At 46.5% G+C, this 24823-nt stretch overlaps 1 protein-coding gene across 4 annotated transcripts in view; it reads right to left on the reverse strand.

The window, feature by feature from the left end:
• The window catches only part of CLCN4 (Cl-/H+ antiporter 4), a 51211-nt gene that overhangs the window by 23940 nt on the left and 2448 nt on the right, over positions 1 to 24823 (reverse strand). For all 4 annotated transcript variants that reach the window (XM_037053867.1, XM_037053866.1, XM_037053865.1 and 1 more), the window contains 4 exons: positions 9595 to 9750; positions 8850 to 8949; positions 3755 to 3942; positions 915 to 1037 (listed from right to left, as the gene is read on the reverse strand). In XM_037053867.1, the coding sequence (XP_036909762.1) occupies positions 915 to 1037; positions 3755 to 3942; positions 8850 to 8949; positions 9595 to 9720 (537 nt within the window). In that variant the 5' untranslated portion in view covers positions 9721 to 9750. The remainder of the gene's footprint in view (positions 1 to 914; positions 1038 to 3754; positions 3943 to 8849; positions 8950 to 9594; positions 9751 to 24823) is intronic.

Below are 24823 nucleotides of genomic sequence, written 5' to 3' on the forward strand. Positions count from 1 at the left end.
CAGCCCTTTCCATGAACTGCCTGGGCCAGCAGCAGTACTGGCAGCACCAACGAAGAGTGTGGGTGCAGGGAGTGAGGAGTAGCGTGCATCTGTCACGATAATTGCTCACATCTTGAAACTTACCATCCCCACTGCCTATGGGCGTGGCTGGGGCACCAACCCAAAGAGAACTGAACTGACTGCTTACAGTGATCTTATAATAATTTAAAGAATTGTTTCGGGCTAAAATGTTCAGTGTCTGGGCTTTTCAGGAATTAGCTCAATTACTGCTGTTCTACCAAGAGATCATCCTAGGTTTCAAGTCTAGTCCCAGGCATTCCTTCTAATCGATGAGGTCACTTCCCTCATGCATTGGTTACATGAAACTGCCGAAAAATATAAGAACTCTGAACTCATGGGGGTGCATTCACAGCACATGCCTTGAATGTGGAATTAAGTTTTATAAACATTGCTATCGCCTTGTCGCCACAAGAGCAAATCATGGCAAAAAACCTCCACTATTGTCTATTTCCACATTACATCATAGATGTACTCATGAATTACTAAAGTGCCACACGTATGTGTGTGGTTAATGAATTCTGACTCCACAGGCTTTGAGGGTTATGCATGGTTTGCAGAGACAAGACTTTAATCATCTGAGAAGCACTAGAGCCTAAATCCTGAATATAGAGCATGAACCCTGAGCTCAAGTCCCAACTGATAAGCTCAGTGACCTAGGGCAAGTCACTTAACCTCTGCGTGCTTCAGCTCCTGAACTACCAAATGAAGAATAGTAGTACCTACCTCATAGGTTCATTATGGGGACTAAATGACTTAAGAGATGTTAAATGCTTGGGACTGTGCTTGGCATGTAAGTGCTACAAAGTATTTGCTGTTCTCATTATGGGCACAGAAGAAATTCAGCCAGCACTCACCTCCGGTATACCAGAGCCACAGGCGTAGGGCGCAAAGACGCGTACCAGGGAGACAGCCAAGAATGCAAACAGCAAGGCCCACAGGATGTACAATAGGTAATTCAGAATGTAAGCACTGGCACCCTAAAAACAGACACAAAACAAGAGAGAACTGGTAAGCCACAGCAGACTGACAGCTCCGCTGTCCACTGTGACAGCAGAAGCACTGACCAGATTGGGTGGCTTCTGTTCGGGTCCTGTGTCAATGAAAGGCAGTGTTGCCTTTACCAGCTCTTGCTACTGCCATACTTGCACCCACACACACAGCCAGGGCTTCTCCACAAGCAGTTTACACAAGCTTTCCACCGGGTGATACCTCAGTGACCATAGAAACTAGGGAGGACACTTACTTTTAATCACCACTTGCGCTAGAGTTAGTGAAAGGTGTGATGCAGAAAGTTCTGTATTCGAGCCCCTAAAAGGTTTGTTTTGTCCTGTCTACAGTAGATCAACCTCCCTTTGCTTTCACTGAGGCCACAGCCACGGCACCCACAGTGCCAGTGACTATGAGAACTGCCGCTTAAATATGTGCCTTGGACCCCTGGTGGTCAGCACCTCCATGTCCCTTGGCAGGACAGAAATATAGAATCCCAGGCCCTGCCCCGGAGCTGCTAAATGAGACACTCCAGAACAGGTGACTGGCAAAGTATCTTAGCGGGCTCTCCAGAAGGTTCAGATACATGCTAATGCTAGACAGGCACTTCTGCAGGGAGAGTTGGATCATCAGTCAGAATGGGTCATTGAACCATTTCTTCCAAATTGTCTGATGTGTGGAGAAAGCTTTCTCAAGCACACACACAGTTGGGGCTCCCTGGCACTGAGGACCTGGTCCGCTGGATGGAGACCAAATTACCTTCCAGAGAGGGGGAGGGAAAGCAAGGTCACCTGCAAGTCAGGCCATGGACACGGCCACATGTGTGCCTATTAAATGCAGAAACACATTCCAGGAGACTGCTCAGCCTTTACAGTCACATACATTCACACCTATGTGGTGGGAAAGCAGACCGAGGAACACATGTCACCCACTTAAAACTGTACCTTTTTCAGTCTAAAAATAACTTCTCACTCTTGCTAACAGTAATTCTTTGAATCAAAATATAAATCTTAAATCTCTATAGTATAAAACTATAAAATGACTGAAAAGATGGACGGCCATATTCCCCCCCCCAAAAAAAAACATATTGCAAGTAGAAGAGAAAAAATAAAATAGGGCACTCAGCCAATTTTGCCTGTCCACTGCCATCAACCCAAGAGAATTTATTTTGGAAGCAATGGCAAGCACTGAAAATGTGTGAGATTTCAAGATCCTGTCTACTTCTGAGAGTTGAACAAATGAATTTGCAGCTCTCCAAGAACAAGTTTAGCAAAACAGCAAAGGGCATTGCAAATGTCTTCAGCTGAACTAAGTCTATCAGGCACAAAAAGTGGGGGCAAGCCCTGGCTTGTGTGGCTCAGTAGACTGCGCACTGGCCTGCAAGCTAAAAAGGGGGAACATGAGAAAATAAAGAAATAGATTACATCTCCCAAGAATAGTTCTAGCTTGAGTGGTCTTCACATTACCCTTAATGTGAATCTTGGAAACTTAGTCTCCCCTCACCAGGGTTTCTGATCTATTAGTGACCCATAGTCATTGTTATAACTACTACATTTGGTGAAACATTAACTATTTTCCCAAACTAAGATTTTTAATCAGATCTGAAGCTTCTGGTGCCATGAATGCCAGCTCCCGGTCTGTGGTTCACCGCTACAGACATTCCCACCTGTACCCAGACATTCCCACCATAGAAAACCCAGAAACATCCTATGCCACCTACTCATAAAGTGTATTGAGAGATAACAAACCACAATGAGATGCCACTTCACACAAGTGGTAAGATGTTTACAATCAAGAACAGATAACAACAGGTATGGGTAAGGATGTGAACAATGTGGAATCTTCATACATTGTGGGTGGGTGTGAAATGGTGCAGTCACTTTGAAAAACCGTCCTGCAGTTCCTCAAAAGTTAAACATAGAGTTTCCGTATGACCCAGGAATTGTCCTAGTGCAGGGGCATCCAACTCATTTTCACCGGGGGCCACATCAGCCTCGTGGTTGCCTTCAAGGGGCTGAATGAAATGTTAAGACTGTATACATATAACTGTTCCTTATCTAGGGGCAAGGAGCTCAGCGCTGCTGCTGGGTAGAAACAAGGTGCTGGGCCAGATGAAACAATGTGGAGAGCCGGATTCAGCCTGCAGGCCTGTGTTTGCCACCTGTGTCCTAGTAGATATATGCCCAAGAGAAATGGAAACATGTCCATACAAAAACTTACACACAAATGTTCAAAACAAAATCATTCATAATAGAGTGAAAGTGAAAGCAACTCATGTTTATCAACTGATGTGTGGATAAATAAAAAGTGGTCTTCCCATACAATGGAATGTTATTAAGCCATGAAAAGGAACGGAGTACCAAAGCTGTTATTTTTTTAAGATCGTATCTTATTCCTTAATTGGAAAGTATAAAAATCAACCCTATTTCTTCAGGAAACTATTTTTGGTAAGAAAAATAAAATTAGACACAAGACTTTTAGAAATATATACAAGTCTTGTGCGCAAGAAACAGTAGGGCAGCATTTTTCAACTGAATCTTGAACACTAGAGCTAGAAAAAGTGAAGTCGTACCGGTATGAAGCTGTGGGTGATCAACAGAATAGACATCAGGGTGAGAGCGCAGACATTCACACAGCACCCAGCTGTGCCCCAAAGCACCTGTTGGACGGCAGGCATTTCCAGTCAAGGCCCTGCCCAGAAACCCACCTCTGACTGATTCACCAACAGCTCTGACCATTTCTGCCACAGGGGACACTTGTCCCTGTCCTCAAAAGTGGTCTCAGTGGAAGTCCAACAGCATTGCTCATGGCTGTACCAGAAGGCAGATAGACAGATTCCCTCCTTCAAGTCAGTCATCCAGTCGACCGCAAGATCGATGACCCCAGCCAAGGTACCTGGAAGAGACAGCAAGAGCCACCTAGAGGGATTGCCACATGATGACACGGTAAGAACACACAGCATGGGGCCAGTGCAGGAGCACATCAGCCAGGAAGGCCACACACCAGAGAAGGACATGGACACGTCCCAGGTTGCCACACATATAGGAAGTTTCTTCATTAGCCATGAAGTCCCTTGAGTGTTTAGGATATGGGCAAGGCAGTGCCCAGCCAAATGAGACACAAAGGCCAATGGATATGTGGTCTCTGCATGCCTTTAACCATGCAGGAGAGGAAAACATGCAGGTCTTCACTCATCACAAGCCACTGGGGCCAAGCAGCTTGCAGAAGATATTTCTTACAAATTTCAGGAATAGAGTACATGTGCCCTACAAAGGATGTAACCCCATAGCAGCTTCTGGGGCACGATGCTGGGTTCACACATATTAACTTGGAAAGCCTCACTTATTAGGACTCTATGGGTTTTTTAAATTATTGTATAAGGGATTGTGGGTCTATATAAGTAAATAACTACTTTAAAGGTTGAGAGAAGTAGGATATAATAAACTATACAGTAGGCCACAAAGGGCTACCTTGGGTCTCTTTCTAAAATAAGTCACTCTAGTCTCTTATGATGGCAAGGACACCCTCAGCCTACTAAATTTTCCAAACTTTTAATATCACTTCCCCACCTGTATCAGCATCAAAGTCATCCATACACCTGCATCAGGGCTCACCCCTCCCCGTTCTTCCCATTACAGTAAAGCTACACGTTGTTCTTAGGAGAATGCCTGAATTCTCAATAGGTCACAGACTTGAACAGCTGGTCTAGTTTACCTCGCCAGCCTCATTGCTTTCCATCACTAACTCTCATACCTACCCACCCCATGTTCATGGAGCCCGGCAGCTCTACTCTTTACACCATCTCAGGCAGCACTGCTCTCCCCACACCTGGCAATCTCCTGTTTATCTTCCTTTACATCACCTCCATCAGGAAGCCTTCCCTGATTTCCTAAATTTGGGCTACATATACTTCCCAGGTATTCACCTATCACCATATCTATCACATCCTAATGCCATGGTATTATATTGTAATATCTATTTAACATATAATATTATTATTACAATATATATGTATATATACAAAGACATATCTCATGTTATTGAGCTTTGTTTATTGCACTCAACAGATGTTACATATTTTGCAAATGAAGACAAGACCCTCTTCCAGCATAAAGAGTATGCCCTGCTTTTATTGTGATACTTGCTTTATTGCCATATTTGCTTTATTGTGGTAGTCTGCAACTGAATCCACACTATCTCTGAGGTATGCCTGCTTATTCCACTAGTGTCTAAGTTGGGGTCGAGGGAGATTCTATTGTCTGGTTTGCATGCCACAGTGGGGATCAGGCCAGACGTCCATGCCCTGTGTCCATTCTAACTGGACAAAGGCCATGTACCTTGTCCATTGTTGTGTGCCTTCAGGTTCACGGTTAGAAAGATTTATACATTTTGAGTGAAGGAGTGTAATAAATGAATAAACATCAGAAAACTCAGGTCCATCAGTTTACTCTGGCCACTAGTTGAGCACCTAGTTACTATATACCAGTCACTATGTCATGCCCTGAGCACACACTAATGAGCAAAGCTGACTCGGGTCCCTGCTTTCACGGATGGAGAAAGAAACACTAAGCAAAGTAAGTATGTAAATCAAGAGCTCTGTTTGAAGGTGATTAGTAGTGGAGAGAAAAATAAAAGGGTGGGCAAAAGTAGATTTACATAATACAAATAAATAATATAATAATTAACAATTAAATGATAATACCCGAATAAACTCTATGTTTGGTATACTCACAACTGTAAACCTACTTTTGCCTACACCTGTATAGCACACTACAATGCTGTAGATGCTTTGAAAAATAGTGTGGAAGTTGCTCCAAAAAATTAAACATAGTTACCATCTGATCAATCAGTTCTACTCTAGGTGTACACACCAAGACTTGCACACAAATGTTCACAGCAGCACAACATCAAAAAGTAGAAGCAACCCATATGTCCATCAATAGCTGAATGGAAGAATAAAATGTGTTATATTCATACAAAGGAATAGTGCTTGACAACAAAAAGGAGTGGAGCACAGTACACCATGGATAAACCCTAAAAACATTATGCTGAGTAAATGAAAGCTGATCACAAAAGACTAAATATTGTATGATTCCATTTACATGTAACTTCCAGAGTTGGCAAACCATAGAAAGACAGAAAATAGACAGGTGGTTGCCAGGGGCAGGGAAGAGGCTGGGGACACTGGAACTTGACAGCTAAACAGTATGGAGGTTCTTTGACTGTGATCAAAATGTTGTAACATTGATTGTGGTGATATCTGTACAACTCTGTGAATACACTAAAACCCACTGAATTGTATACTCAAACTGTATGAATTATATGGTATGTAAATTATACCCCAATAAAGCTGTTACATACATACATACAACACATATATCCAGTGGGCAAGGGGGATGAGGCTCAGACAAGGAGAGGTGTACTTTTAGAAAAGGTGATCAGGGAATACCTCAAGGCAAAGATGACAGTTGAACAAAGAACTAAAGAAGGTGAGGGTACAGTCCTGCTCATAGCCAGGGAACAGACACCCCAAATGCCACCACCATTCATTCATTCATCACATTATCCTGCACCTAATCTTCCAGGCTGACTCCGCTTCTCACAGAGCTGGGAGTTTTAGCTCCCTTCTAAATACGAAATAACTACGACGCCCTGTGGTGAATTCTGATAAACGCTTCGTTTGTGAAGCAGCAGCGACACCCAGTGATTACTTTTAATAAATGCTCCGTCGATGCTTTCTTTTGTGGAGCAACAGTGACACCCAGTGGTGATTCATAATAAATGCTTCGTTAATGTTTTAGTGAAGTTTTGTTTGGTGGAGCAATAGCGACACCCAGTGGCAAGTTCTCATAAATGTTCTACAGAGGAGACCCTTTTCAGACCTCTCCATCTCAGGAGTCAGAATATAATGTCCGGGGCGCTACTGGGGAATGGGAAAGTCAATGGGGTGCACTTTGCTGACTTTCCCTTCAAGCTACGTACATTCAGATCCAAAGAACACTTTGGCCACCTTCACTGTTGGTATCATGTCACTCTTGCCTTCCTCTTATACTCATTTGCTGAAGTACCCAGGGGCTAACCTTTCTCCAGTGAGTGTAAGCTGCACATTAGAATCACAGGTGGAGGAGAGGAGAAAGTAGGGTTCTGTACTCAGTGCTAAGACATCATCTCCAAACATACTATTTGAAGCCTCGGGGAGCATTATTTTTTTTAATTCCCCAGGTGATTCTTCCTAAAAGAAGTGACGAAAATAAGGTTGATAGTGAAGCCAACTGGTTAATATCAGGTCAAAGACAGCCCAATCAGACTCTTAGATTAGTCAATAAATCTACACTGTGCTGTTTACTCCAGCAGGATGGCACAAAATCTATTCTGGATTTCTTCATTTCTCTATTCGTGTGTCCTTCCTAGGAGCCAAAGATAATGATACAGTGTACGGTTTTATAAATCTATTCTAAATTGGGGGGGGTTATAAAGGGTATGTCTTCATAATTCATAGCCAATTCATGCCCTGCCGACTTTCAAAATTCATAACCAACTTGCACCCTGCCTACCTTCAAAGGTCTTCAGAGAAGCAGTCAAACAAATTGGTGGCAAGACACTGTGTATCCATAAAATTGAATTTCCCTTCCAACGCTGCTGCCGTTATGTACTGGGAATGCCACTGGGAGGGGACAGACTGGGAGCAGTGAACGAACAGCTCCTGTGACTAGAAGGAAAGCAGTTCCCCTTACACATTCCTCTTGGCTTTTTGTGACATGCCGAAGCTGATGGAGCCCCTCTTACACTTATATATGGAACAAATGAAGAAGCACCCAGAAACTGAAATTCTCAGTAATCACAATATCTATATCTGTGCCCCATTAGCATTCTGTCTTTCTTAGAGCATTTGCTATATTCCGCCTGTATTACAGTAATTGTCTGGTCAATCCTATAACCGTAACTCTTACGTTATTATAGGTAGGGGGTTTATGCAGGGCATGTGTTTAGCGTGCTCAAATTCTTTGTTGTACACATTAACATTCAAAGCCTCCTAAAAGGAAGTAAGCTTCAGGAAAGAATTTCCATAGAAAGCTGGTGCATTGGATAGTAAAAGGGTAGGTTTCTCCTCCACAGACTCTACCACTCACTCTGGAAACACAGTGTTAGGATTATAAAAATGAAGGATATAGAGGTCCTGAGGATCGGGACAATGTGTGGGCTGGACATACCTCCAGCTCCTAAGGGGTCTTACTAATTCATTACTAAGTAGTATAGAATATAAAATGTGTGCTTTTAATGAAATCCAGTATGGCCCATAGACCTTCATCCTATGTGGAAAGACCAGCCAGCTCCCCAATTACTGCTTTGCAGTAACCACACTTGGGCCCTGCCTTCAGAGCATGCCTTACAGATGACAGATTTTTTTATTATTTTTAAATGTATTTTTAGAGAGGAGAATGGAGGGAGAAAAAGAGGGGAAGAAACATCGATGTGCGAAAGAATAGATCCATTGGCTATCTCTCGCACGCCCCCTACTGGGGACCTGGCCTGCAACCCAGGCCTGTGCCCTGACTGGGAATCAAACCTGCAACCTCTCAATTCACAGGTCTGAGCTCAATCCAGTGAACCACACCAGCCAGGGCTGGGTTGGGGATTTTATGTTCAACGTATGGTCATGTATTTTGCTGTCGGGCATTTCAAGCACTAAATTCCTTGCATGGGGTAAAAGAGACACACGCCCTCTTCAGAGGACCAACCCAAACAGCCAGCGCTTTGGGGCTCAGTAGCTCAGCTTTGCTCCGGAGCCCCCTTCCACATACCTGCTAGCAGGCCGATGAGCAGCATGACCACCCATCCTGACCAGGCATCCAGCAGACCCTTGATGAACTCCCATACAGACTCTTTGCTTTTGCTGGTTATCTAGAAACAGAAAGACACAGGATCATCTGTGTACCTTTTCCAGTTCAGGCTTCCTTGCCTGAAACCTTCCTCAGGAAACAAGGTGCTTGAGAAAACAAATGGAACTGACCAACCAATTTCCCACTACACCCTTCTTGCAGTAACCTGTCACAATGATAAAACAGGCTTTCTAGTTGAAACAAGTCACTTACTTAAACAAACTTATTAAATGTGATTTGATCCTATTCAAAAGCCACTTTAAAGGGAGACATCGATTCAGTGCCACCATTTTGAATAGAATTCTTATTTTAATCTATATCGTAACACCTTGCCCACGAAAGAACCTCCTTAACAAAGACATGACTAACTTCTTTTGTTTCCCACGTTCAATGTTAAACACAAGAACTCTGGAGTCTCCAGCATGGATCACACTCACAAGGTAGGTGGATACAGGTGCACACATTGCAAGAATACCCATTTGCCTCCCTGTGTTAATAGAAGCCCACATTCTTCTGAGAGGCAATATTTTCAGGCTGCCTCTCCCACAGTTCTTCCCTTCCTGAGATCCCAGCCTACGGATGACATAGGAACCTAAGTCAGATCTCGATAACTGTCCAATGAAAGCAGGGGAGCCCCTTCAACATGTCTCTTATGACTGCCACCTACCTTTCTGTGTCTGTCGGTGTCCCGTGACTTTTCCCTCAGCCAGTCAATGGTGTGGAAGTCCTCATATGTCCCCACATCAGGGAATGGCTCATCGAGAAAATCCATCAGGTTTCCAGAGCTGCTCATCACCCACGCATGGAACCATGCTACTTACACCTGAGAGAGAAAACCTGTGGTTAAAAACGCAAGCAGGATATCTGCACACACCCAGCAGAATAACCCGCTTGTTCTATTTTCTCATAGAGGAAGAATTATTTCAGCACAGGCGTCTCTGCTGTAATGAAAGACACGCATGCACACACAGTCTGTCTTAGTCGATACAGACTGCTACGACAAAAATACCCTAGATTGGGTGGCATTAAGAATGCTAGAGGTACTCCCACACTGAGTTTCAGCACCATTGTCAACAGTGAAATCACCAATAAAAAGGCACAAAAATGTAAAACATGGGGCCCTAAACAGACTGTGACAAGATGCTTGTTCACAGTGTGGAAGCTGAAACAAGACTGCAGAGTGCTGCCTTCTTCGACCTCCGCTAGTCATCTGCATTGCCGGAGACTCAACCTCTTTGTCACTCTGATTGTATTAGGAAGTGGGGTCTCTGAAAGGTGGTCATGTCATACGGGCAGAGTCCCATGACTGGGAATAGTGTCCCTATAAGAGAGACTCCAGGGAGCTCCCTTGTTCGTCCCTTCCATCATCTGAGGACACAGTGAGAAGTCTGTGACTGGGAAGAGGGTCCTCGCCCCACCACGCTGGCACCTGGATCTCATCAGACTTCCAGCCTCCAGATCTGTGAGAAATAAATATCTGTTGTTTATCAGACACAAGCCTATGATATTTTCTTACAGTGGCCTGAATGGCCTAAGACGAGCCGAGAGCCATGCCAAGCAGGCGACACTGCCCCGGGTCAGGAGCTCTGGGTGCATGTGCTCAGTTTTCATTTTTCTTAAAATACAGTCAACAGGGCTCTCGCTGCCAGGACAGTGGCAGAGTTGAGGGTTTACTCCTTTCCTGCATAACAATTCCCCTCCCACTATTCTGGCTCCTCTTCTCTGAAAAACAATTGCAAATAAACCAAGACATCAGCCATGTTATACGACCATCAGAGCCTGATTACAAATCACATCAGAGCTAATTTGAGAGGGAGAAAATGCATTGCAGAAGGGCCAGTGCTTACCAGCAGTTAGCAGGAAAAATATCGCACTCTTACAAAGACAAGAGGTTGGAATAAGCACTAAATAAAAATTCCTTTGGCAAGGAGTATGGAAATTCGAATTATAGGACGAGAACCACAAAAGTGCTGAATAAAGAGGTGAGGGGTAGTTATAAAAATATTTAAGTGCAGGCTTCAACCACGACCTGATGAAACTGCATTTTAATCAAATTGAAAAGTCACTACGGGCAAAGTGGGGTAATCACCTTACAAGCAATAAAGTGGCTATAGTGATTGATTTATCGGCCATCTGCACAACTCAGCTGCCTTAAAACTTTAAAAGTTTGAGGCTTGAGCCATGCCAAGCTGAAACATATACCGGCTGATGAGTGCCCAGGGAAGAATCATGTTGCATAAGTAAGTAGCCTCCAATAATAAAAGGGAAAGAGTAAAATTAGAAAGCAAAGATTTCACTCTCATCTTTACAAAAACAAGATGGGAATAAGCCTGGTATTATATGTGGTAAAGAAAATCTCTGATGGGAAAAAGAAGATGGCAGACTGTTGACCCCCAAAGGGGAGCCTGCGGGAGGAAGACTCGGCCTGCAGATGGAAAAATTGCAGACTTGCACTGTATCAAAAAGGAGTTCATGTTACCTAAGATTGAACCAAATCTCTAGTGAAGCCACAACTCCAGGCAATAATGGTTGAAACAAAAACTCACTCTGCCCGAAAACGTCCGGCCCATACATTTGAATGGCGATTTTCAACTAGAGTGCCACAAGAATTTTTAAAACGCGCAATAGCTGACGATTTAGTCAGCTAGGGGCACTGACCTCTTTTCCCCAAGTTTGTCAAATAAAAAAATGACAACAGCTAACACAACAAAGCCGTCCGGTATGAATCAATGAAAATTACACCTATTTTTGTCAGATCAGCAGAACTAGAATATATTTTTTGGTGCGCTGCAGAATTTCAGTGATGAGTTTATGTGTGCGCAGAGTTGGCTCTGAGCGTGCTGTTTCCTCCACCTGGGCCAGCTTTCCTGTCCTCTATCTGAAAAGCTCCTATTCACCCTCGTGACTCTGACCTGTTTGACCCCATCTGTGGAATGTGCATTAACTTCTCCAGAGGGAGCCGGGGGCTTCCTCCCTTGCGATCCAAAAGCATGAAAACATGAATATGTCTGGCGTTTTAAATATCTTTTCCTGAAAACTCCTCAGAGTGCTTACATTATTACAGACTATTCTCTTTGTTCAAAAGAAATCCATCTATTCATGACACAGAGACCAAACGTTAGTACCAGCCCCTTTCACCCCCTCAGGAACAAGCAAATGTTTTTTAATTAATTAAAATTATTTGTCTCTGCCCCAGATACTGGTTAAGCCCATGGGGCTTTCCAGAAATTTCAGAGCTATCCTCACTGCTAGCTCTTTACATCAGTCATGACAAAGCAGAAAATCACTAAAGATACTAAAAATAATAATACTCCTTGCCGTTGGAAAAATTAAAACTTGGGATAGCGTCTGTGATAATCCCACTCCTTCAAAAGCTATCATAAAACCTGCGACCCTTACTGACCATAACACTTAGCAGTGGGCACACAAAAGTGTGATGCAGAAGAGATCACTAAATACACACACACATATATACAAAAAGCAAGTGGCAGGTAAGCTGTAGAATATGGTAGAAACCAGCCCAAGTCCATGGCCATGCTTGTCAATGGGAATTCACACCATAGCTGCTACAAAGACTCTGATTTCTCCCTCCTCAGACCAAAGGAAGACAGACATTAGGGAACTAGGGACTGAGTTGGGAAATCATCACAGGGCACATCTAGGATCGAGTTCTCCATAGCCTCTTAGTTTGTCCTGTTTTCTGTAGAATTAAAGTTTTAGTAAGCACAAGGAGTAAATCTAACACATCCATTTTTGTTACACTGCAGAAAGTACTCTGAGCTACTCAACCAGCCGAATGCGGGAGATAGGGCCGGGTTAGCTCGTGGTAAGCATTTTAAGCTTTTTTTTTTTTTTTTTTTGCAAAAAGAATACACCCACCCAGATCAAAGATCGAAATATGAACAGCCCTGGAAGCCCTCTTGTGGCCCCTTCCAGGTCCTGCCCCACCCCTAAAGGTACCTACTATCCTGACCCTCACACCATAGACTAATTTTTCGTGTTTCTGAACTTCATATCAATGGAGTGTTTTATTACCCTCTTCTTTTTTCTACATTATTTAATAAGATCCATCCACATTGTTGAGTGTAATTATCATTTCTTCATTGTCTTGGCTCCTATAACTGTAAACGTCTTCTATTTAGGGCCAGATAACAAATATTTGAAGATTTGTGGGCCATGTGGCCTCTGTTGGGATGACCCAGCTCTGCCACTGTCACACAAAAGCAGTCAGAGATAATACACAAAGCAATGACTGGAGCTGTTTCAGTAAAATTTGACTTATGGACACTGACATTTAAATTTCATATAATCTTCATGGGTCACAAAATCTTTCAGTTGTTCTGTAATCATTAAAAACTGTAAAAAACATTCATAGCTCAGGAGTCATAAGGACTCGCCTGGGCCCTCAGGGTGATCGAGTGCGGGAATAAACCCCTGTGGGTTTCCCCATTATACTCTGGAGAGAAAGAGATTTGCATACCTTTCCACTTGGAACCATGACATGTGGGCTGCCATCATTTGGCGTTTTTGACACCCACCCGTAGACGTGTCATTGTACGCTTTCCGCCATCCCCTCCTCTCTTGGCCCAACAGTGACCAGGTGCCATAAGAACCTGACCGCCTTTATGCCGGTGTCCCTCTCCCAAACCAGGCCATGTCGCCTTATCTCCCACCTTGCTCTCTTCACTGAGCCCCAGATGACTTGAGTAAATGGACTGGAAAGTCAGAACTCAGATTAAAAGCCTAAGTCTCTGATCAGCAAGGAAGACTGGTCACCGCAGGGGTAAATGCCAGCAGATTCCTTTGCCACCAACATCTCCTCCTGGTTTCAGAAGCCTTTCCAAAAAGCTGTCCTCATCGCCTTTCTCCTGTGGGGGTCCGCTATGTTTCCTGCAAAGAGCCAGACAGGAACTATTTTCCATTTTGTGGGCCATACAGTCTCTGTCATAATTACCCCACTCAGCCACGGGAGTGGAAAGCAGCGCTAGACAAGGGGTAAATGGAGGCACGTGGCTGTGTGCCTGTGACACAGAATTTACGGGAACTCAGGGTGGGGTGGGCTGTGGTTCGACGGCCCCTGCCTTAGGCCAAGCGTGTATTGTTATCTGTGACTCATCAGGCCCCAGGCCAAGACACCAGAGCATGCGGCAGACCTACAACCCTCACCGAGCAACGGAAGCCAGCAAAGAAAGCCCCATGACCCACTGGGAGAAGGCCAGAGGTGACTAGGCACGGTCATCCCTCACAGAGGTACCGGCAGGAGGGATGAGACCACAGAAATGCAACTAAAAGACCCCAGTCACAATATGTCAACCTGGAAGCTTTGGGAAAATTAAAGGTACTCAAGCACACACATACACATGCATATACATACCTGCACATACATGTACACACACAGTTTGAGGTTTGTATATCCTACAACCAGAAAAGTTTCTCCAATGATTTAGCTATTTAAATGCTGCAAGATCCTAGATACCCTTGGTTCATAAATAAAAATATGACCACACCATTGCTCTACAAACTGTTCACAGCCCACAGAGCTGGAGGTCACCCACAGTACAAGACACCGTGAAAGGTTTGGACACAGGGAGGAGAGCACCTGAGAACACAGAGTTCAGAGCCAGACCTTGGTTAAATTGCTGCTAAAGAAAAAAAAAAAACACTTCCCAAAAGCTTCATTTCTCACAGGTTTGCCAGAAGCTCCACCAACAAATCACGAGCATGGCTTACAGACCCGCTTTCCTTGCAACCTACATGGATCATACACGTCATTGAGCTCAAAGGCTGACATCTACTGGCTGCCAATTCCTTGGTGCTTGCTGCTCCTCCGAAGGCCACCATGCTGGGTGCTCTTGGTCTCACAGGGGGTGTCATTGCATCACATGGCCACTAGATGGTGCCCTACAAGCAATTCTTCTGCCTGTAGTAGGTTGGAGGGGCGAAAAACACAGGCAGGGAATGCCTCCTCCTTTCTCCATGTGCTCCAATATGTAACTCCAACCTCCACTCAAGACATGGCAGGACACCTTCACACACTTCAGTGGCTTCTCTTCCTCTGCCTCCCTCTACCTCAAATGGTCCCCCAAATGTACTGGTAACGAAAGAGTCTTAAACACAGCATGGCGATCAAGTCAGACCCATCAGAATACAGTGTGGGATCCCACCTACATAGAATCATTATCAGTGATGTCAGGTGTCAGGTGGCCACACAAATGTGTCTCTTACAATCCGTGACGCCATACATTTAGATGTTATGTGCTTTTTGGCAAATTTGTGATATTTTGCAATTTTAAGAAGTGTGAAAGTGTGGCCTGCCCATCAGTAAATGTAGATTATTAGGCACTGTTTTTATGTGTGGTTTTTGCTCGGGGGCATCCATCCCTTCTTCTGGCACCAGTATTGTCATCTTTCTTCCACAAACTCGTCCCCACTCTCTAGGTCCTTGGGGTTCAGGTAGAGGGGTCTATGCTGGAAAGAAAACCCCTGGTTATATGGGAAGACATTTTGGGCCGTCTAAAAATGCTCACTTTCACCCTCACCAGCATGGCTCAGTGGGTTGAGCATCATCTCAAACACCAAAAAGTCTCCGGTTTGATTCCTAGTCTGGGTATGTACTTGGGTTGCAGGCCAGGTCCCCGGTTGGGGATATGCGAGGGGCAACCAATAAATGTCCATCTCACACATGGATGTTTCTCTCCCTCCCTCTTTACCTCCCCCTCTCTCTAAAAATAAATAAAATATGTACTTTTTAAGATTAAAAAATGCTCAGTTTCTTTTGAGGCACACTTTTGTTGTCATTTGTTGAGGTTTTTTGTTTCAAGAAAACGGGCATCTGATAGCAACGTGGGGTGTGGCCTGGAGAAGGCAAGGACGTAAAGGGGGCATGAAAGCACCAACGCTGAGAGTGGGGCTGCTGGGGGCGGAGAAGCCCCGGAGCCCCACAGGCAGGTGTGGGCCCTGCAGTCACGTGCGGGTGAATCACCAGCCCATTTTACAGGTGAACATTCCACAGCTCCAACAGCCAGGCACAATGCCTATGGGGTACACGTGAGACCCACATGAGGCCACGCAAGTGCGATGGAAAAAAGGAAGTTTCTCTTCCTAGGGCTAGTTAACCCGGGAGCCACCAGCCATAGTGGGTGTCTACAGGAAGGGGAAGGAAGCCAGGCAGCAGAGACCAATGAAAATATACCCAACAGAGGCGATTCTGCCTCCAGGGGATGCTGGGCAATGTCTGGAGAGAGTCGTCACATCCAACAGGGGCATTACTGGCATCTAATGGATAGGCACCAGGGATGCTGCTAAACCCCCTGCCATGCGTAGGACAGTGCCATACAAAGAATGACCCCATCTGAAATGTCACCAGTGACAAGTTGAGAAACTGAACAAACAAGGAAGAGATACAGAAAGATGCATTCCAGTGCCTGAGGCCTGAGGCCTGAGGCCTCTTTTGTTCTTATCCAGGTGGAGGACGTGAGAGGGGAACTGGTGTAAAAGTTTCTCAAGAAAAACTTTCTCAAGAAGTTTCTCTGAAATCAGTTTGGATTAGCTGATTAGAACATTACTGCAGGAAATTCATTCCTATACAAAGATTCAGAGTGTTAGACCACAACCCCACAGATAGAAGAAGCTCAACAAATCCCAATCACAAAAAAAAAAGAATAAAAAAACAACAAGATACATCATGATCAAATTGTTGAATCAGTGAAAAAGGAGATAGCTGAAAAGCAGCAAGGGGAAAAAAAGACACGTGCACCAGCACAATTATTCAACAGAAGTGCCCGTGGAATACTTTCCTTCTCTTGTAAAGTGCCTCTCCCATCATCTCTTACAAACATGATCTCCCACTGAAATGATTCAGGTCAAAAGCTGGGGTTGGCACACTTTTTTTTCAGGACATGGTGTTACAGGTCGGGTCACGTTCACTAGGGAGGAGGAAAACACAGGAAATGCTACATAGAAATGCCAGGGGACAGAAGGAATGGCCAGACATCCAAACCCCATTGGCATTTGGGGACTACTGTACCAAAGTCTCCAGGCCATGAAGATGGATATGCAGATATACATTTTCATGACATATAGGCAATTGTCCATTAACTTCAAATCCATACACTCAGGGTCATCATCAATATGCCCTAACTTAGCATCAATATACTCAGACCTGGCATGAAGCTCCTCTCCTCCCCTGGCTGAGGACAGGACACACACCAGGAACACTCATGGAGCCGCCAGAGAATGGCAGAGTTTCCAAAAAGGCAAGAGTGCGGTAGCCACAGGCTGGGGAGTTGGCCTCTTCCCCCAGAAAACTTCGGGCTCTTACCAGTTGTATTCGCTACCCAATGCTGCATAACAAGTTAGGCCAGAACTCAGTAGCTACACATAAACATGTGTGATCTGACAGTTTCTGTGGGCCAGGAAGTTGGGAGAAGCTTGGTTGGGTCTTCCTGGCTCGAGGTCTCTTAGGGGATTGTGGTCCAAATACTGGCCCTGGCTATGGCCATCTAAAGGGTTAAGAGGGGAAGGAGGTCCCACCTTCTAGGTGGCTCCCAGACATGCTGCCAAGTTGGCATGGGCTTTTGGCAGGAGGCCTCAGTTATGCTCCACCCTGCACCTCCACAGGACTTCTTGGTGTCCTCAGGACACGGCAGCTGGCTTTTTCCAGAGCACGTAATCTGAGGGACAAAGCAGAAGCAGTAGGGTCTCTTGTGACCCAGCCTTGGAAGTCATATACCATCACTTCCACAATATCCTATGGGTGGCATAGGTCAGCTCCGAGTGACCAGGGTGGGAGGGGACTACTTGTGGGCATGAGCACCAGGAAGCAGGGTCATCAGAGCCCATCTTTTCCCCTTGCTTTGCCGGCAATGTCACCAATTTCATTATTCACTTGAAATCGTGGAGCCTCCCTTTCTTCGACACAGACACCTTTAGAATACTGAGGGGCCGCGGTTCATTTGCCCCTTGCAACTAACCCTCCAGACCACAAGCTGGGATCCCCAGGAGGGCAAAGACCAAGGGGTAATGACAGAGCAGAGCTCAGTGGCCACGTGGTGAGGGGCCAAGGGCCACAGGACCCAGGACAGTCTCAAGTCCCAATAAGAGGGAAGCTGAGAGACAAAGGACGTGCAAAAACAGATGTGAGAATTAAAATTTTCCCATTTCAAAATCTGGCCTGAAGCCAGTAGAGTGGGGAGGGTCACTTCCTCCTCCTCCTCCTCCTCCTCCTCCTCCTCCTCCTTCCTCCTTGGCCCGCCTCCCAGGCCCAGGTGTTCTGTGCTCCTTCAGCCCCAGCCGGGTGCCACATGACTAAGGAGCCGGTGTGACCCATGGCCCTTTCTCTGGGGCACGGTTCCTATAGCTCCAGGGCCACGTGGCTATCTGTCTCATTTTGGAACAGGGTGTGTGAATTAAAAAGGGACTCGGGCGAAATCCTGTGGCCTTAGGTGGGACGATGGAGTCAGTGCCGTCACATCCCTACCCCAGGGGGCAGGGAGAGGGGCGTGAGGGCTCTGAGCCCCAGAGACTCCTTCTCACCATAATACCAATGACGATGAGTTGGTCTAGGGCACCCTTCTGAGCCCATCTCCCACATTCAGTCCATAGGCTGTCACCCTTAGCCCTGTTGAGCAAACTGAGGCGGAAGAAAGGTGAGGTCACAGGCCCAAAGGCTCCAGATAAGAGGCCCCAAAGGCCCTTCTTCCACAATAGCCTAGCAGGCCTTGGGGACAAGTAAAGGCCTGCTGGGCTTCCTGTGACCTCGCAGGTGGGTGATGGCTCATACTTCCCTGAAACCACTGCCCCGTTCATCCCCTGAGGCTGCCAGACAGCGCCAGTGACTGGGTGGCTCAAATAATAGAAACGATGGCCTCACAGTGCCAGAGGCCACAAGCCTGAGGTCACAGTGGCGGCAGGCTTGTTCCCTGGTTCCTGTGGGGCTGTCTTCTCCCCGTGTCCTTTCACAGGGTCTCTGCCCTGGGCCTGTGTGTATGGAAACTCCCTCTTCTTCTAAGGACACCATTGAGACTGGGTTAGGGCCCCCTAATAATGTCATTTTAACTTGATCACCTGTGTAAGGACACTGTCTCCAAATAATGTTGCACTCTGAGGGGCTGCAACCTTCACATATGAATTTGGGGGGACACAATTCAGCCCATAACAGCTGCTCTGTGTCCCTCACTCACCTGGAACTCCTGCATACTGACCCTGTCATGGACCATTTTCTTCCACAACAATCTCTGTTCTGCTCACGTGGGGTACACCCCCTCGTGGAAGTTTCAGGTTTGAACAGCTCCTCATCGCTAGCAACTTTGTAAAGGTTAAGTGCAGGGAGTCATCAAGTACAGCCCTGAGGTGTTCCTCCCACAGTCCTTGGAGCAAGGCCACAGAGGAACATGGCCACAGGGTGGCTTAACCATATTCTAGCTGGGTTGCCAAGGACAGCACTGAAGTGGCAGTCAATTCATAAGCTCGAGGCCAAAGACGTGCTGGTAGAAGGCATGACTAAGCTAAGAGGAAAAATGACTCATCCGTCATCGAGGAGGTCAGCCCTCCTAACTATTAACCACAAAGCCTTTCTAAGCAGCCAGCACCTCCAAGAGTTACAGTGCAGGGGAAAAATAAGTTTCACATTTAGTCATCTACAGCCAGAAAAGAAACGAAGAACCAAAAGGCAGGGAAGCACAGTCAGCCCATATACAGTCGCAAAAACCGCTGCGTGGGCACAGGGGAAAGAGGCCTGGTCACCACCCCAGCCACCATGGCCACCACAGCCACCAAGGCCACCAAGGCTACCAAGGAAGGGGAAAGAGCAGAATGCAGCCCTGGCCTGGCCCTCCCAGACTTCCATGAGTGACTTCAGTCACCTCCCGCAGGGAAGGCTCTGGCCTGGAGCTTTCACCCATCCAACCAATGGCCAGGTTCCCCGCTCCTGATAACCGCAAAAAGACCAGCACGACAGGAAGCACGTGCCCTGTGAGCAAAGCCGCAGAGGGAAATAGGTCCAGGAGGAAGGAAATCCAAGATGATGCTGTACCATGCCCAGCAAGGGGAGGGGGAGCTCAGGTCAGGCCCCAATAGCCCAGGAATGATCTGGGTGGGCCAGTAAGTAGCCTAGGGACTTAGCCCTCAGGCCCTGAAAACAGCGAACTCACAGAATGTCCTGTGCTCAAGGGGCAGTGAGAACTCTGTCTATAGGCATAACTGTGATCCACAACAGGACAGACAGAAGAAGACATTTCTATTATCATATGGAGGACATACATGCCAGTTCCTTTGCTGTCCCTATGGCCATGGCCCCTCAAGGATAATGCTGCCCTGACCTGGTGGGAGAGGCCCACCTGGAAACGTGGTAATTATAGGAGCAAAATCTGCCCCCTTTGATAGGGGAGGCCCCTCGGGTGCCTAACACAACATTGCTGCTAAGTAAGTGGGAGGCACAGGCCAGCTCACTGCTCGCCAGCCACCCTTTCTCCCTCAGCCACCTCTGAGTGAGCCACCCTTTGGAACACATGTCTCAACATGTCACTCCCCCACCCAAAAGAACCCAGTGGCCTCCCATCACACCTGAATGATCCAGGGTCAGTAGCCCTACTGCTGAGCTCCCACAGGGTCTGCCCCAGCAACCCCTCAGTGTGAGCGCCATCTGTACACACTGACCTCCCTGTGGCTCCTGAAACATGCAAGGCCCTGTCTTGCCTCAGGGCCTTTGCACAGGCCGTTCCTCAGCCCTGAGCTCTCAGCTATCTCGATGTTCACAAAATTCTTCCTCACTTCCTTCAGGTCCCTGTTCCCATGCTAGTCCTCAAAGAGGCCTTCATGACCACCCTAACTAGCATTCTCAATCCATCACCGTCAGTCCTTGGCCTCCTCCTGTGTTTCACTGGATGGCAAAATATAGAAAATGGACTTAGTTTCTCTTTCCTCAACATGAGAGTCATTTCCACAGGAGAATGAACCTTACCCATTTGATTCTAGTATATCCCACTGCCTAGAGTGGTAGGTCTCCGCCGGGGGCAAGTGTGCCCACCAGGGGACATTTGGCAATGTCTGGCCTTTGGTTGTCACAGACATTGACAGCAGTTACTGTCAATGGGGTGGGGCAGCAGTTACTACTGGCACTGAGTGGGTGGACACCAGGGATGCGGTCTAACATCATGGCTGTGCACAGGACAAGCCCCCCATAGAAAATCCAGTCCAAATGCCCCAGGTGTCAAGGTTAAGGAAGCCTGACCTAGATGCACAGCAGGGACCCAACAAATATTTGCTACTTGAGTGAATAAATAATGAACATTGAGGCTCACATCTATGGAAATGCCTGTGCAGTTCTCATGACACCGATGGTCTCTTCTCAGGATACTAATATCTCACTTACCTCTTCATTCAACAAATGTTCACTGAGCACGTACTATGCCCAGGGTTCTGCGCTGTGTGTGCAGTAGTGAATAGGCCACACACAGGCCCTGACCTCTGAGCCTGGAGGGAAAAAAGAAGATTCCATACAGGCATCCAGGGACCTAGGTGCTTCTCCAGCTCTATCACTATCAGTCACATGACCCTAGATAAGTCACCCAACTTCTTTGGACGTCTCTTCCTCACACATAAAATGTAAGGGTTGCCTTGATGTTGAAGCTCACTTCCAACATCTAAGGTCTATGATTTAGTTGATCATAGAGGATCAGTTCCTCTTGAGCATTTTTACATGCATACAATACCATTAGCATTGATTACAAAAGCTTCAGTGAGCCACATGTCCTGCAATAGGGAACTAGTTCAATAAATGAACACCTGACAGGACACACTGTGAGTGTTCTGCTGTAAAGTGATCTCCAAGCAAAGGCACCTGGAGTTCAGGGGGAAAACACTCCTCACCCCCAGACCTCCTTATTCAGAATCTCCTGCACGTCCAAAAAGTCTACATTTCTTTCCTATCCTGTTTAAAAACTTCTTGTGGACATTTTCAAGTACACAGAACATCATCGAGAGGAGCCCAATGAAGAGCACTGATTGACCCAACAAGTGTTTCTCTTGAGCCATATTTGCCTCATCTCATTCTGTCTCTATTTACCAGAATCATTTAAAAGCCAATTGTTGCTCTAGAGCAGCAGTCCTCAAAGTATGATCTGAGGACACCTTGGGGGTCCCCAAGACCTTTTATGAGGTTCTATGCTGTCAAAATATTTTTATAATAATCTTAAATTATTTACCCTTTCCATTCTCATTGTCTTGTGAGTGTACGGCAGAATTTTTCAGAGGCTACATGACGCATAATTTTGCAACAAGTTGAATGTAGAAGCAGGTATGAGAGTTCATCTATTCAGCCATTCATCAATGGTTTTTAAAATGTAAGAAGTAACTTATTCTAGCACGACACTTCATCCCTGACTACTACAATATGCAACTCCAAAAAGGAAGGCTCTACATACACAGAGCGTATCTATCTATTGCTGCGTAACAAAGTGTCTTGAAATATGGTACCAGAAACAAACATCTGGCTGTTTCTCCTTCTGCCTGCCATCCAGGAGGGGCTTAGCTAGGTGTCCACCACACCATAAGATTACCACATCTCATAACATTTCCAGTAGTTTCCTCATATCAGCTAATAGGCACTCACATAAACATAACCCAGCTGTCCCTAAATGCCTATGATAGATCTTCGTTCAGGCCAGAAGCCAATCAAGAGCTACAAATGATATTTGATTATTGTCAAGGACTGAATGTGTCTCCTCCAAATTCACATGTTGAATCCTCACACCCAATGGGATGGTGTTAAGAGGCGAGGCCTCTGAGAGGTAATCAGATTATGAGGGTGAAACCTTCATGAATGGGACTGGTGCCCTTCTAAGAGGCCAGAGAGCTGGTTGGGTCTCTTCTCGCCATGTGAAGACACAGTAAGAAGTCAGCCATCTGCATCCCAGAAGAGGGCTCTCACCAAAAATGGACCATGCTGGCACCTTGATCTTGGACTTCCAACCTCCAGAACTGTGAGAAACAAATGCTGATGTTAAGCCACCCAGTCTCTGGAACCATCCCATAAAAGCAGAGATGAGCATGACAGTTAGTCTTTTAAGTCTCATTTGCTGAAGAAGCTTCCCTTTTTATTTTTTTGCCTGATATTGACTTGTTGCAAAGACAGAGCCCAATGGCTCACTGAAGGTGCCAAGCCCTCTAAGGCACACAGGGGTGCAAGGAGCCACTCTGGGGTACAGGATACGGAGGAGCTGCCTGGACAGCCTGGAATGTGACCTGTAAGGACAATGGCCAGCAGAGGATAAGGGGGCTGCTGGTGCCCATCCTTCTGCACATCTTTCACCCTGAACATCGGCCCTCTATGGGAGACCAAGTTTTATGGGGCCAAGAGAGTCCAAGAGAGAGCTGATGGCAGCGGAATGGGCAGAAGGACACATTACAGTCCCAGGCCCGAGTAGGGGGACAAGGACAACTATGCCCCCACCCACAAAGCCACTGCCATCACTGCTTCCTGCCTCTTGGGAATTTTCCAGCATGTATACCCCTTACCTCTATCTGATCCCCGCAAAAAGGCACAGAAGCAGGACCAGCACATGCAGTTGGTCCCATTTTTCGGGTGAGGCAATTGCTCTGCAGGGAAGGGCTGCAGCCAAAGCCACCCTGCCAAGTGGCAAAGCCAGACTTTAGACAAAAGTCCCATGTGGAAGCTTAAAGCATGTGACCTCCACTCCCCAGACAGGGTACCCACATCAAGGTTCAGGGACAGTGCACCTTGACCTACCCTACCTGTGGTCTACATCACACTGCCTCATCCCACCATCAGTGCCGGCAGCACGTGTCTTTTTGGCCCCTGCTTACAACACCTCTGCCAGCACCACTCAGCCCGCTTTTGCAGATAGAGAGAGGAACTCAGCGTTAGTCCACACCAGGTTCCAAGTGGCCCCATACAATGCTGAGTCCAGCCTCGGTGGGCACACACTGACCTACTGTCTGCAGGTTCCTTTTCCCCTGGTACCCCTTCTGCTGAAGTGGCTTCCCGGCTACAACTAGTACACAAATAAGCTGCCCCTCTTTGACAGAGGCTATTCCTGGACCCCACAGCACATAAAAGCCTTCACATTGTATTTCCTCCATATACAACACTGTAGAAGGGAATTCGAACTCCGACCAAGGGCTCAGCAACAAACAAACCACGGGAAAATCAATTCTAGAATACTGGAGCCAGAAGAACATTTAGAGACCTTCTGAATCATTGGTTCTCACCTGACCAATGGAGCCCCCTGCCCACCCCCACCAGAGGGGCAGTGTCTGGAGACATTTTTCGTTGTCACAACTTGGAGAGACGGGAAGGAGTGTTACTGGCATCTGGTGGGTGGAGACCAGGGATACTGCTAAACATCATACAGTGTGCAGGACAGCCCCATGACGAAGAATGATGCAGCCTAAAATGTCACTCGTGCTGAGATGGGGAAACCCTGCTCTAAATTCCTGGGTTCCTTCAAATATGAGAAAACTGAGGCCCAAAGACATAAAGTGACTTGTCCAAGGTTACACAGCACCAAGCCAGATGTGGGATCCAGGTCTCCATCACCTCTGTCTCCATTGTCTGTTCTGCTCGGGTTGGGCTGGGGGACAAGTGAGGGTGGGGACCCAAAGGAAGTCAACCTGCGCTAATGGGGAATGCCTTCTTCACTCATCAATAACAACGGCATTGCCTTGCAGGTCCCCCAACAGTGGCTGGCGGGTCACAGTACTCACCGTGTGAGTTCCAATAGAGTTCACTGCCGCTGCAGCTCCCAGAGGGCACCCCGGTTTACAGGAAAGAAAGCTATTTTCTCCTCCTACGTGTGCCCACCCCTGTCCTAGCTTTGGGTGGGTTTTGAAGCACAGGAAGGTGTCTACACACAGGTTTGGACCTCTCGAGTCCATAA

The sequence above is a fragment of the Sturnira hondurensis genome, unplaced genomic scaffold (genome assembly GCF_014824575.4).
Source record: "Sturnira hondurensis isolate 20B ecotype Veracruz unplaced genomic scaffold, ASM1482457v3 Scaffold0008135, whole genome shotgun sequence".
NCBI lineage: Eukaryota > Metazoa > Chordata > Mammalia > Chiroptera > Phyllostomidae > Sturnira > Sturnira hondurensis.